This window comes from Canis lupus, chromosome 31 (assembly GCF_003254725.2).
Source record: "Canis lupus dingo isolate Sandy chromosome 31, ASM325472v2, whole genome shotgun sequence".
NCBI classification, from domain to species: domain Eukaryota; kingdom Metazoa; phylum Chordata; class Mammalia; order Carnivora; family Canidae; genus Canis; species Canis lupus.
The window spans coordinates 34,621,644-34,637,251 of NC_064273.1; the positions used below are offsets into that span (position 1 = coordinate 34,621,644).

General features: G+C 43.9%; 1 protein-coding gene across 3 annotated transcripts in view; it reads right to left on the bottom strand.

Annotated features, from left to right (window-relative positions):
- DSCAM (DS cell adhesion molecule) overlaps nt 1-15,608 on the bottom strand; it is a 734,179-nt gene that overhangs the window by 138,290 nt on the left and 580,281 nt on the right. For all 3 annotated transcript variants that reach the window (XM_035709183.2, XM_049104780.1, XM_035709184.2), the window contains exon 12: nt 13-209. In XM_035709183.2, the coding sequence (XP_035565076.1) occupies nt 13-209 (197 nt within the window). The remainder of the gene's footprint in view (nt 1-12; nt 210-15,608) is intronic.

The following is a 15,608-nucleotide window of genomic DNA, read 5'->3' on the forward strand; positions in this document are numbered from 1 at the left end:
ACCGCGTTTTACCTGCAGAGTAGAGATCACCTCCTCTCCCACCTCCTTGGTGGACACGAGGTAACGGGCCATCTCGGGGTTAATGATCCGGTCCTCCTTCTCCCAGCGGACTATGATGGGCTTCTCGCCATGGGCTGCACAGCTCATTTCTTTCTTCTGACCCTGAGTGGCCAGGGTTGTGTTTGGATAGGACGTGATCATCGCAGGAACTGAAAACCCAAAAGGGACACGACTTATTTGGCAAAGCAGCATTCTTGACTTCCCCACCATAATGCTTAAAGAGGTGTTTCTCTGAAATAAAATGTATTCAAGGGACTGCTGAGTGGGAATCATGAACAAAGTAGAGGGAAGGTGGCAGAAAAGTGAAACCTGATGCAATGAGCCCTCAGCTCACTCACTCAGAAGTTGCTGCAGGATTTCATATCTGGTGTGTGTGTGTGTGTGTGTGTGTGTGTGTGTGTGAGTGTTTATGTGTTCCCAGCCCACTGCGGGCATACGTGGGTCACGGAGCATAGCCCATGTCCCCCAGGACACATAGGAAAATGATTTTTCTTCTGAATAGACTGGAGAGGGAGCTCCCATTAAATGACAGTTTCTAACTATCATTTTCAATTGTGGGGCTCTGAAACCTTACTAATCAACTTAGGTTGGGGCTCTGATCTCTGCTGATGACTCTTTGAGGTGACTTCGAGATATGCCCATCTTCCACAGTTGTTACAAACTATCACAGTCAACTGAAGACCTCAGACCCACCCTTCTCCCATAACGTATGGCAAGGAACCTCAACCCCAATTTACCAAGAAAACAGAAAGCTTTATTTGTGAACTTCTCAAGTTCCTGCTCTTCCACTTCAAAATTAATTCAAAGACTTCCATTCTTGGCATTATGCTGGATGACATAAGGTCCTGCTCCATTCCACACACCACGTAGAAATGCAGGGCAGCACAGAACGAGCATCTTTTTAAACGCACACTGAGCTTATAAGAAAGTGAGGGAAATCCCAGGAGCCAGAAACAGAAGTGGATGTTCAAAGACCAGAGGTATTAGGATATTGGTGCCCTGACTACCTGAGAGGCAGGGAGTTAAAAGTGGGCCCTTCAAACCAGGCTCCTCAAAAAGCTCCATCTCCAGAGCAAGTACTTGCAACAATTACAACAAAATCCACACTGGCAAAGGGAGAAGCAAACTGCCTTGACTTGTGTTATGAGCGAAGAAGAAAAGGTCTCCCCTGAGAATCCATAGCTGGGCTGACTCTACATAGATTTGGACTTGGTGTCCTGCTAAAGGTTCAAGATGCTGGTGATCCTACTTTGGCCACAGGCCTGAAGATCCTAGCAAAACAAACACAAACACTCTCCGGAGGGAGGCAAACTCCATCCAGGCTCATTGGAATTCTCCAAGATAAACATCTGCTGAACATGAGCTAACAAACCAAAAGTGTAAAACACACGAGAAGACAACCCACTGTGACTGGGAATCAGCCCAAGCACTTCAAATGCTAGAATCATCAGACAGAGACCATAAAATAATTATGCGCAAAATGTTTAAAGAGTTTCAAAAAACACGAGAAGAGAATAAGATGCTCTCAAAAAGGACCGAGGGGATTTGAAAAATAACCAGAATCAATCTATATGTTTTACCTGTTTTGTGCCTCATGTCCACCATCATGGGAAGAAAGGCCCTGCCTGATTTCTAAATCAAGCTCACACTTGTGTGCTCTCCACTGCTCCTTGGGCAGGTGACCAGAGAAACACCATGAAATCTTTTAAGACTGGCATGCACTGGGTCCTGTCTTCCCCTACAGAGGAGTGGAATGGTTTGAGACATGCCATAACGAGTAAAAACATCTCCTAGCTCTGTAGCCTGGACACTCACAGGAGAACCCACACCGTCAGCAGGTCTGTGGCAGAGAGGAGGAGGCACAGAGAGAACAAACTGGGGGAAAGCAGCACTGTGAGTCCCATGTTTTATCTATCTGTGGTATGATTCCTCTTTCAGAACAACTGAGAGGCAGCCAGGCTGGCACCAGTGAGACCAGTGAGCCCCAGCCTTTGGTCCTGATGACTCACTTCCTCTAGCTGCTTTGAGAATAAGTTTAATTTTGATCAACAGATTTATTGAGGTCTCATTTACATACCATAAAATACACCTGTTTTAAGTATATAGAGCTGAATAGATTTTAATATTGTGTTAGTTTCCTAGGGCGGTCATAACAGACCAGGGTGAGCTGGGTGGCTTTCAACAACAGAAATCTGTTCTCTCACACTCCTGGAGGCCAGTCCAAAATCAAGATGATGGCAGGGCTGTGCTCCCTCTGAAGTTCTAGGGAAGAATCTTTCCTTGCCTCTTCTGGCTTTTGGTGGCTCTGCTGCTGCTCCTTGGCTTGTGGCTGCATCAATCCCATCCCTGCCCCTACTTCATATCATGTTCTTCCGTGAGGGTTTTACTGTCTTCATATGGATTTCTTATAAGGATACTAGTCATTGGACTTAGAACCTACCCTCATGCATTATGACTTCATGTTAACTAGTTATAGCTGCAAATAACTTATTTCTACATGAAGTCATGTTCTGAGGTTCAGGTGGGCATGAATTAGGGGGGGCAACACAAGCATATTTACATTATCCAACACACATGCATGCATACACACACTATTACAACCCAACCCAAGTGTATAGAGTTGTATGATTACCACCACATCAGGTTTTAGAGCATTTACATTACCCCAAAAGGATTCCCCTGCCCCTTCATAGTCCTTTCCCACTCCTGTCCCAGGCAACCACTGATGGACATTCTCTCCTTTTTGATTGGCATTTTCTAGACATTTTCTATAAATGGGATCCTGTAGTAGGTATTCTTTTGTGTCTGTCTAGCTTTTTCTCACTGAGCATATTTTCCAGGTTCATCCATACTGCAGCGTGTATCAGCTCTTTGTTTTGTTGCTGAGTCATGGGATTTCCACGTTTTGCTTATTCATCCATCAGTTGGTGCACACTGGTATTGTTTCTGTTTTGGGGATATCATGGATAATGTTGCTAGCAATATCTGGGTGTGGATTCTTGCAAGGACCTATGGTTTCACTTTCTCCGGGTAGATCCCTAAGGGAGGAACTTCTGTGTCACATGGAGATTTTATGTTTCACATTTTGAGAAACTACCACACGGTCTTCCCAAGGGGCTTCACCATTTTTACAATCTCTGTGTCAGAAGACTGAGCACAGAAGAGGAAAGGGGAGGAGTGGTTAGGATTCAGAGTTTATGGTGCGGGAGAGGAATGTTCCCCTTCAACCACATGTAGGGTAAAGCTGTGAGGTGGGCACCAGCTTGATACCCCATGAAGTAGAAACCCCATGGCCACCACAGTGCTGCCCCTGCAGAGGAGCGGAATGGTGATGAGGAAGGTTCCAGGAGAGGTTGACATGTGTCATCTTAGAGGATTAAGCAAACACAGGGGCTGAAGCCCTTCCTTCTCTGAGATTGAACAGAAGGCTTCTTGTGGCAACTGAGGAGCAGCACGAGAAGGGTCCATTGAGCTGTGAGCCTGGAATGTCAGATGGGGACTTTTGCAATGTATTCTAATCCCCCACCCCACTGGGGGAAGGGACTAAAGCCCCCCGGAGTTCAAGAGCCCCATTAGCTGCTCCTGATAGTCACCCAGAGAGAAGGCTGAACAGGCACTCCATTAGGAGGGGCCAAAGGGAGACATGGTGTCCCTCTCCAAGGGCACCCTTTGTAGGAGAGGAGGCCGGGGAGTCTCCGAGGGAGCAGGGAGCAGAGTAGACCACTCCCCCTCATCTGATACTCTCACCTGCAACTTTGCACCATCCACCATCAAAGGGTTCTAAATGCTGCTGAAAACCTTTGAACAGGAGGTGTGGGGTGCGAACATCCCATGTGTGGAAGGGACAGCTGAAAGAGAAGCTCACACCTTGACCAAAGGGGGGGTAGACAGGAGCACTGAATACTTGTGCCCTGGGGTAGTGGTGGAACATTTGCTTTCTTGCATGGAGCCTTGTGTGTCATCCCCCCCTGTCCATTTCACTGTGATGCACACTCATTATGGCCCTGGGAACCACATTCCTGAACACAGTTATGGGGAGAGGCCAGACCAACCTGTGAGGCTCTTCTGATACATCTCCTTATCACTTTCTCTTTAAACATAAAGTGAAAATTTTCTTTAGAGTGGCATTTCTTTCCTGAGTAACCTCAACTGTAGGAAACATAATTATGGGAATTTCTCTGTGGGAAAGATGAAGCAATCATAAACTATGTCTAAGAAATCCAAAGGAGCCCTAAAATATCTACCAAATGCAAACATTTTAGCAGTAGGAGAAAGCTTTAGATGCTCTCTCAAAGTTGCTTCCTGTTTATATGCAGGACAGATGAATATGGTTAAATTGCTTCCCCGCCAATGGCAGATTAAAACCTACCCTGGAGAGAGCAGCAGGCTGCCACAGTGGAGCCACCAAGAAAAGCAGAAATGCCAGAGAGCCCAACATGGGAGAAGATGAGGGAACAATACACACCTCAAGATCATAGTGGCCAGGACCGCTTGGGGCTGGCAAACACAGAGTCCCTCTTCTCCTCACCCTGCACTCATCATTCTCCACACCCAGAAGACCATCAACATGGGTTTTCAAATGATGATCCTTAACCACTAAGAAAATGTTAAACTGTCCTGGTGTGGTTTGTTTAATAAGAGATAGAACTATTTCAAGTACTTGAGAAGATCTCTTTCCAAAATGGCTAATAGAAAAAAAAAAAACACATTTTATGTGTCCAAGAGGGTAAGAGAAGTTGGTTGTGTGGACATTTTATTCATGTGAAGGTGTGTGATGAACTCACATCTCTCCATTGTCTTCTCTTAAAAAATATCCAAGTAAGGAAGGTGGTAGTGCCGCTTTCCCCCAAGAGATTTGGAGAAAGAATCAGGGGCACCTGTTGAATCCTGGCAGGGCTAGCAGTACATGGACTCTTGGCATGATGTCCTCAGGGGTGGGGTACTGGCTACTTAGAATGTATTCAGGTATGCTCAATGCATTAAGTTCATTGAAAGGCAATTAAAGTCTTTTATGAGAAGGAATTGGCTCTATGGAATTGATGATGCTGAGTATATTTTATTATTTGTACATTTTTTTGGAGATCTGGTGGTTAAACATTTCCTAGCATATGGTTGGATGTATCCAGAAAAACCTGCAGACCAGAAATTAAAACAAAACAAAACAAAACAAAAAAACAAAAAAAACAACAGGAACATCATTAAAAAAAAAAGTGAGGTCCTAGCAGTCAAAATGGGCAGGTGATTTTGGGAAGAAATGCCCTCTGCTTCTTATGCTTCCATGTGGGGGGATCTTCTATTAAAGCAACACTCCTGACCCCTCTCTTGAATGGAGGGGCAGTGGCTAATCTTATTTGGGAGTTGGGGAGGAACTGGTAAGTGTGGCAAGTCCCTCCCAGTTATCTGTTGGCCGAAGGCACATATTCTGATCTATAAACTTCTTGTAGTGGAAGAGGATGCCCCCAAGCAAGAGATGTGTGTGTCTCCAGCTCTGGCAGAGACTGGGTGGCTAAGCTTCCTTAATTATAGAGTATAGCATCTGCAAACACACAGTCTCCAGAAAGATAAGATCAAACCATCCTTCTCCTGTGTCTATCTCTTGCTTGATTCTGAATTCAGGGTTATTATTTATTGGACCCTTTGAAATGCAGACAGTAGGTATGGATTGTTGTCTGAGCAGAAATCTCCAGTTGCCTCTGGAAGCCCATTTTCCATTTTCCCCCAGTTTTTAAGAAGAGACATTATTAAAAATATACCTGAATAAAGGAATGTGTTTCCTAGTTTTTCTTATAGTTGACTATTGACAGCAAGGCAATAATGCATCTACGTCTCCTGGGAGGCAAGCTCTGCTAGTTGGAATCCCTTTGGGCTTTCTCTAAATTCCTCCTGTGCCAGCCTGACATCAGATCTAATACCTGAGTGCTAGCTGTCATCTCCGAATATGAGATGACTCTGGAGATGGGAGTCTGGGTCCTTGGTGACACCACGAAGCTATCATGTACAAACTGGCCTGCCTCACTCCAGAAAACATTTATGTGAGAAGGAAGTAAACCATTATGTTTCTTTATTATTATGTTTGCTTTTTCTATACTAGGAGAGTAAGAATTGTTTTCAGCTGACCTTAATCATAGGTCTTGGCTCTTTGGGAGAATATGGCAGATGGTCTATATTGGAAAAAGAAAAAAGATTTCTACTGGATGGCTTTGCAGAAAAAGATATAATGTAAAGCACATCTAGTTTCCAAAGTGATCCCCAGTTGCAAAATTGTTGTTGTAGGTTGGGTTATCATCAGCCTATATAACATGCTAGTTGCCTGAGTGTGAATCTTAGACATGCTGCTTGCTCACTATGTGACCCTAGTCACTTAACCACTCTGTGCCTCCATTTTGTTCTTTGTCACAGGGAGATAATGATTGTTGAGAGATTAACGAAGCCAGCCGACAGCACAAAGGCAGGGCCATTAAGCATATACTGATGGCATCTCCATATCTCTGATGGCAGGGACTTATCTCTTCATGGCCTGAAGGTAGGTGGCATCTTCAGATGAGGAACAAATGTGGACTTTAGTTTGGGGTCTGTGGTCTGCTCAGGATTTGGGGCACATCTCCTTCATAAAGCTTCTTTACTAAAAACATTTTCAGTTTGGGCTCAAATCCATTAACCAAGATTTTTTTTTTCTCACAAGAGCCAAGTACTAAATCATGATAATTAAAGATCCCACAGCCACCAAACGTGACCTTGCAAAACTGTGAATAAATCTGCTGTGGGTCCAAGAAGAAAAATATACTTACTTCTCATTTGTCCTCTCAGAGCTGGGGAACATGAGTTAGAAACTGTGAAACTCACATATAATTGAGCTTTGAAACATGACCCCCCTATTCCCATCAGTTAGGAGCCTGATTCCTGCTGCCTCCTGAGAAGAACACAGAATGGAGGAACTCTGGTGGCAGAGATGGGTTCTAGAGACCAGTTCATGCTAGCAAATCATAGTGTCTTGGGTGTGTAAGGGCTACAATGGGGAGAGTTTGCTGCCAGGCAGGAAAAAGAAGTTGGTAAATTGGCAGAGAATGAAAACAGAGAAGGAAACAGTCGACAAATCTAAAAGGCAACCTACAAAATGGGAGAAGAAATTTGTAAATGACATGTCAGATAAAGGGCTAGTATCCAAGATCTATAAAGAACTTATCAAACTCAACACCCAAAAAACAAATAATCTAGTCAAGAAATGGGCAGAAGAGAAGAAGAGACATTTCTCCAAAGAAGACCTACAAATGGCCAATAGATACACGAAAAAATGCTCTATACCACTTGTCGCCAGGGAAATACAAATCAAAACCACAATGAGATACCAATTTACACCAGTGAGAATGACTAAAATTAATGAGTCAGGAAACAACAGATGTTGGTGAAGATGCAGAGAAAGAGGAACCCTCTTGCACTGTGGGTGGGAATGCAAACTGGTGCAGCCACTGTGGAAAACAGTGGAGGTTCCTCAAGAAGTTAAAAATTGAGCTACCCTACAACCCTGTATTTGCACTACTGGGTCTTTATGCCAAAGATACAGATGTAGTGAAACGAACGAGCACCTGCACCCGAATGTTTATACCAGCAATGTCCACAATAGCCAAACTGTGGAAGGAGCTGAGATGTCCTTTGACAGATGAATGGATAAAGAAGATGTGGTCTATATATACAATGGAACATTACTCAGCCATCAGAAAGGATGAATACCCACCATTTGCACTGATGTGGATGGAATTGGAGGGTATTATGCTGAGTGAAATAAGTCAATCAGAGAAAGACAATAATCATATGGTTTTACTCATATATGAAATATAAAGAATAGTGAAAAGGACCATAAGGAAAGGATGGGAAAACTAAATGTGAAAAAATCAGAGAAGGGGACAAACCATGAGAGACTTTTAACTCTTGGAAACAAACTGAGGGTCACTGGAGAGGAGGTAGGTGGGGGGGTGGGGTAACTGGGTGATAGGTGTGAAGGAGGGCACGTGATGAGATGGGCACTGGGTGTTATACACAGTGATGAATTATTGAAAACTACATCTGAAACTAATGGTGTACTATATATTGACTAATTGAACTTAAATAAAAAAAATAAAACAGAGAAATTTCCCATGAGGACTTGGCAAGTCCATGGTATTTTATCATTTCTTCTTCTGAGAGTGAACCCATTCTGAAATAATGGGTTTTTGCCCTACCTTATACTACGTGAGGGAGCAAATCACTATGTACTATGAAGGATGCTGTTGGCCCAGAGGTAACTTCCTACTTCTTTGAAAACAATCCACTGGAAGAATATGTTATTGCTCCCTAAGAAAAATGCAGTGTTACTCTGAGGACTTTTTTCCTGTTCTTTCCTTTTCCTCATAAGGAAAAGCTTAATTGCATTCCATATGGGAACCATGCCATGAAATAGTCAACCTCTGGCTTGTTCGTGGTTTGCCCATCTTACACTGCAAAAGATGCTTCTCTTCCTACTCACATTTCTCCTTTGGAAGAGTGTCCCACCAAAATAGGTCTGGTGAAAAAACTCAGCATTTGGTCAGAAATGTGCTGACCGGCCCTTGTTCTATCCCACCCAAATCTTTTCAGCCCTGTAAAGAAATGGTCGAAAAGGCTTTTTAAAAATGGATCATTATCATGGCTCCTTGCAATGTTAATGTTTGACGGTATGACTTTTCCACTTGTCATGGTCATGGGTGCTGAGAGATGACATATCAGCAAGCAGGGCTTTTTGCAAGGATTTTGGAAGCATGACAAATGGATGGGGTAATTTAACAGGGATTGGTACCATGCAGAGGCTGTGGGCAAACCCTGCTGGTGGGGGCAAAGGAAATCTAGACCAAGAGAGCTTTGTTCAGAGACTGTGTGCTGTGTGCTTCCCCTGCAAAATTACCCGCTAAGGAAGGTGCCATTTTATATCACGATAACACTGGTTTATAAATTTCCTTCATAAACCATGATTATCATTTAACAGTATCTCAATGTTCAGGAAATCTGCGTTCTTATGGCTCAAGGGAGCATCACCTGACCTACTTTCTGCAAAGTAGAAAGATACAGGGGTGTAGTGCAGCCACTGCCACAGGCCAGGGAAAGCTATGAACACTGCAGCTCAACACACACTCATGGGATGTGACCTATTTAGCATGAAATTGGCAACTGTGGAAGGATTTACACCATAGACATTGGCAAACACTGCAAGTCAGGGCTCTCTTCCCTCTCTCCACCCCCCAACAGGTTTTGCTGTTTAACACTGATCAGAAGACAGCATAGGGGAGTGTGTCACCATATGGATGCTTTTAAGGAGTGTTGTCATAATACAGGGACACTGAGAAGGTGGTGAGTTCACCTGAGAGCCATAACCACTTTAATGCATAACAGTAAACTCTATGAGTGTGAACAGCACATCACTGTGTGTTTCAGTAGGTGATTTGGTGAAGAGGGGATGCATATGTTGCTTTCTCAACTCAGGGATATTGGAGGGTGGACATTTATATTAATAAACCACTGATATTCAAGATTAGTTCCAAATATTACTCTTGTCTTTTAATGGCACAAAACCGATTCTAATACATTTTTTCTTTTTTAAAAAAAATTATTCATAAGAGCACAGAGAGAGGCAGAGACAGAAGCAGAGGGAGAAGCAAGCTCTCTGCGGGGAGTCCGTTGTGGGACTTGATCCTGGGACTTGATCCCGGGACTCTGGGATCACTACTTGAGCCAAAGGCAGGAGGAGCTCAACCACCGGGCCACCTAGGGGCCCTTATTTTTTTATTTCTTTTTTCCCTCCCCAGCTGTGCTGAACTAGCATAGAAAAAGAAGCAAAACAAAATACCAAGCAGCCTGGATAATCTCTAACTAGACAACCTGCCCATCATGATCACCTGTTTCAATTCCTTCATTTTAAGAAGAGAAAACCCAAATAGAGAAGTGGGTGTCAAAGCCCTGGAAAGTAGTCAACCAGGATCTGACTTAGATTTGAATCCTATCCTAAAACCACCATTACCATCATCAATATTGATCCCAATAGAGAATGGCTAACCTTCCCGATGGCCTAGGACTTCCCATGTTTGAGCAGGCAAGCACTGCCTCCTGGGGACGGGGGAGTCCCTCAGTCTTTCACTCTGTCCAAACAGAGGCAGCAGAAGAGGGTGTGGTCCAAGGATAAAGCAACAAGGTTGCCCCAAAGCCCAAGCTGGAAAACAGAGGCAGGGGCAAAGGGCTTATGGTTGGGGGGGCCAGGGAGGTAGATGTTCTCAGACATGAACACATGTTTCAAACCTACTTTTTCAAATATTTCTTTTTTCTTTTCTTTTTTTTGAGAGAGAGGTGGGGAAAGGGCAGAGGGAGAGGGAATCTTAAGCAGATTCAGTGCTAGAGGTGGAACTGCCTATTGTGGGGCTCAATCCCCAAACCCTGAGATCATAACCTGAGCCTAAATCAAGAGTTGGATGCTCAACTGACTGAGCCACCCAGGTACTATTTTCAAGTACCTTTTCCTACAACTCGCCCCCTACATTTGACTGGAAAAAATTTTCAACCATATGGAAAATTGAACAGCCATATACCCACTGCCTGGATTCCACAATGAATATTTCATGCACAGATTTGAGTCTAAATTTATTTCAGTGTTTCTCATCAGCCAATCAAAATGTACTGAATGCAGAATCTTCATTATTTTATCTTAAAATAGACTGGCTGAAAACATGAATCAGTGAGCATCCTGAAGCTCTCTAAGACACTAAGGCACTAATATGGCAGCCCTCTTCCTGAATTCCGCTGCTCGGGGTGGAGACTCACTGCATGTGCTTTCCTGTGGACTCTGCAGATACAACTTGGGGTCTGGTGCCACTCTCACACATATCATATCAGAGGGCGACATGTGAGGGGACTCGGAGCAAGGAGCCTGGACCCCAACCTCACACCATCCAGGACATGCTATGAGTGGGAAGACCACTGACTGCCCTGGGCCTCTGTTCTTTCCTGACTCCCTAGAGGGGGCTGAATGGGACCAGACACTCTCAACCTGGGCTGTATCTCAGGAGTAGGAATCACTTGAGTAGTTTTAAAAATAGACTAGTGCCCAGGTCCTACCCCAGACCAACTGAGTCAGAGTCTCTGGGGGGTGGGGTTCAGGAATTGGTTTATTTGAAGCTCTCCAAGTGATCCTAATATACAGCCTGGGCTGCAACAATTCTGTGGGGTCAGCTCTCGAGCCTTTGAGAGCTCTCATGCTCCTCTGCATTCCCTGTCTCTTTCCTTCCCATTCTGCCTCATTATTCCCCTTTCCACCTTCCTTCCTTAATTTTCTCACCTTTTTTTCTCTCTCTCTTTCTCTAGCAACAACAACAACAACAACAACAACAACAACAACAACAACAACAATAGCTAACCTGTGTGAGTGCTGACCTTGTGCCGGAAACTTTCTCATAAGCCCCACATGTATTTAACCCATGTAACAACCTGATGGGATAGACATTCTGGCCATAGAAATGACCCAAGATCTATTTGTAAGTTTCATTTTAAGTAGATTCTAAATTTTGCTATAAATATGTGTGAGAGATGTAGAAATAATATTTTTAGCACGTTCATTGGATTTAAATTTATATTAACAGATGCCCATGCAGATGATCCAAGAGAACCATACACAAATACCTATCTTGAATTGGGAGAAAATAAAGTGGAAGCAAATGCTAAGATTCATTTAATACCTAGCATCTTCTCCCCTTTATATTTATAAGCAAGGACACAGAGAACCAGAGGGTTTAAGGCTGATTACACTGGAATACATGCCCTTTGCACTCCTTTCCTACCCATAATCCAATGATCTATTTCATCTTGTAGGATTTTTTTTTCTTAGAAAGCATCTTCAAGTTTTTTTTATTTAAACTCAATTTATTTAACATACATGCACCCCAATGTTTATAGCAGCAATGTCCACATCTTGTAAGATTTTTAAAACATCAGTTTCACCATGAAAGTAATGCAGCAAAGTTATCTTCTTTAATATCTAGCATAAACAGTTTTCCCCACCCTGCCCTCCCTGGAATTCTTAATTCCATTTACCCATACTAAAAGAGGATTGGGCAAGGGACGTAATAAGCCTAGAGCCATGCAACTAGGAAGTAAGTGGGAAATCCAAAAGAGGACCCTAGATCTCCTGAATCCAAGTGCAAGGTCTCTCTGTCCAGCCATAGTGGAGAACCAGAGGCTGGCCCTCTTCAGAACACAAGGTATGAGGCAGCCAGAGCATCCTTGGAAGCCCCTGGATCTGGGAGATCCAGATTGGGGGAGATTCATTTGGGGGAGACTCTCCATTTGGGAGAAACTCTCCATGATATCTTTGATGGTTCCAGTTCCTCAGCTGTAAAATAACATCCCTCCGGTAAGCCTACTGTATTTTTGAGACTGCTTGGCAGGACTGGCTACATGATTTCTGGACTCAGAGCAAAATGAAAATGTGGGGCCCTTTGTTCAAAAAGCAGGAAAAAGGTGGCATTCAAGTTCTAAAATATAAAGCTTTTTTCATTCTTGTGTGGTCTCTCTCTCCCACATGTCATAATGGTTTACGTTTTCTATTTAATGTTGTGTTCCCTTGGGCTTGGGGCTGGCCGAGTGCCGGCCTTCCCAGGCATCTGGATAAAGCCTGGGACTTGGCATGCATATGTGTGCACCAGACCAGCTGCCAGGTCTACCTTCCACCAGAATGACCATCATTCTTGGATCTGGGAAGCGTGATCCTGACGGTATTCTGAGTCACCTTCTGAAAGCTCCTTGTTGCCACCTCCAGGCAGGGAGGGAATGGAGATGCTCTAAGGAGCCTGACCTTGATCTTCCAACACACCCTAAGGTCTCCGGGTGAGGAGGACATTGGGGATTGTTAATGGGTGATAGTAGGAAGGGATAGCCTGAGGCTCAGAGAATGGGAGAACCAGGAGATAGGTGGCAGTGGGAGGTGGATGATCCTGGAGCTGAGGTTCTAAGTCCCCAGTTCAAGCTCCAGTGTTCCATCAGACTTCACATACAAACACAAATGTAAAGACAAAGTATTAAGAATCTCAAGAGGGCTGCTGAAGAACATTAAACCCCAAGTATAAGGCTCTTGAGAGCTCATGGGCTCATGCCACTGAACTTATCACGTACCCAAGATGCTGGCCCTGCAAGCTGATGTGTACTCAGCCTTTTAGGCAGCCGCTGCTGTTCTCTAGTCACCTGATGGGAGAAAAGAAGCTGGAAGGAGGCAGTCTCTTGGGCAAGATTTGGGCATAACCAGCCACAGTTTGGAAGATGTGCAGCCAGCAGCCTTCTTTTTTCTCTATTGCTATGATGAAGGGCATGCACACAGGGCAAAGCCTAACGAGAAAAGTGGTTAATCCCTTCTGATACAATACAACCCGACAACATTATCTTTCACTGTAATTTGTGTAATTATGGTTCCTGTCCTGACATCACCTGGAGCCATCAAGGAGCCCACAGTCACACTTTCCAGCCACAGCAAGCACATGTCCTCCCAGCACACCTAACATCAAAGTTACCATCTTTTTTTTTTTTTTTAAGATTTTATTATTTATTCATGAGAGATACAGAAAGAGAGGCAGAGACACAAGCAGAGGGAGAAGCAGGCTCCCTGCGGGGAGCCCAATGTGGGACTTGATCCCAGAACTCCAGGGTCACGACCTGAGTCAAAGGCAGACGCTCAACCACTGAGCCACCCAGGTCCCCCAAAGTTACCATCTTAACCACTTCTAAGTGTACAGGTCAGTGAGGTTAAGTACACTCACAGTGTTGTGCAACCATCACCAACGCCTGTCTCCAGAACTTTTCCATCTTCCCAAACTAAAAGTGGGTCCCCTTTAAAAACTAACTCCTATTCCCCCCTTTACAGCCCCTGGCACCCACCATTCTCCTTTCCATTTCCATGGATCTGACTCCTGAAGGGACCTCACAGAAGTGGAATCCTGCAGTATTTGTCCTTCTGTGACTGGCTTATTTCATTTAGCATAATGTGATCATGGTTCATCCATGTCATAGCGTGTGTCAGAATGTCCTTCCTTTTATAGTCTGAGTAACATCCTATTGTGTGTTTATGCCACATTTTGTTTATCCGTTCATCCATCCATGGACCCTTGCACGGCTTTCACCTTTTGACCATTGCGAATAATACTTCTATGGTCATTATTCTTGAAAACACCTACAGCACTTTGCAAGAGAAAATGGTTTCCAATTCTGTGCCCGTTTCTTCTCAAGGCTTTCAAAGGCTGAGTGGCTTTTTCTCTGTCTGGGGTCCCTGCCTCTCAGCTTCATCTCCATTTCTTCATCTGTAAGAACAATGAGACCTCCAGCCTCCTGAGGCTGTGATCAGGATTAATGAGATTATGTTAGTGGAACCCACTGAGTGTGTCAGAAGAAAGGCCCCGCAGAAACACAAAGTGCTATTATCACTGCTGCAGAATCAAAAATTCCTCCTGTCCAAATACTTATTGTTCATAAAAGTTTTAGCAAGTAAGGCTACCTACTGGGCAGCTCTAATCCCCATAAAGAAAATGATTTCTCCAGCCAGGAATTAATAAGTTCTTAGCACATACTAAAATATCTTCTTGGCTGGGTTATTACGCTTACATAATGAAGTTACTTTGATTATAACCATTAATCAAATCCGTGTTTCCAAGCTACAGTGGGCTGTATTTGATGTTAAACTTTAACAAGAGTGGCAACAGCTCTACTTCCTGGCAGCTTGGCCAGGGCCTCATGACATGATTAAATGTGTCAGGGCAAAGATAGAAAACATTTAGGATTCATATTATAGTCACTCTGAACTTGTTTCAAGTGACATTATTAGAAGAAAGTTGATTTACTTTGCATGACAAGTGTGAATATTAACCAAAAGATATTAAAAACAGTATTCCTCCCCACCCCCCCACCAATTCACAGAGAGATAGGCAGGACATTTCTTCCCTTTTTTTCCCTCCTGTCTGGCCATGTACACAGATGGTACATTCTACCTAACAAAACTTCCTAGTAATTAGGTAAGAAGAGGACAATAGTAAATCGACTTTGATTTCCTGCTGACAGTGATGGTATAAAGTAAATCTAAAAACGTAAGAAAATAGGTTGTGTTGCCATGCAAAATGGGATGAGGTCTAGAATATTCATGAGAAAAAAAAAATCAGTGGTGTTGGGTATCCGCCAAGGTGATTCCCAAGGATCCTCACATTCTGGTTTGCAAACGCTTGAATAGTCTTTCCCATATTTTACCAGGGTCCTTGGTCCACGTGAGCAGTGGTATCTGGCAGTAGGACTGGTAAATAACTCAGATTAGATTATAGATGGAAGCTTCCATCTTGGGCACTGGAGCACCTGTGTATATGTGTGTGTGATCACTTGCTCCAGGGAAGCTTGCCATCACATCACCAGGACACACAGGTGGCTGCAGAGGACCACGAGGAATGGAAGTTTCTGGCCAACAGCCTGAAAAGATCCTAGGCCGGTCAACAACCTGGGTGGGAGCTGGCAAACAGATTCTCCACCAC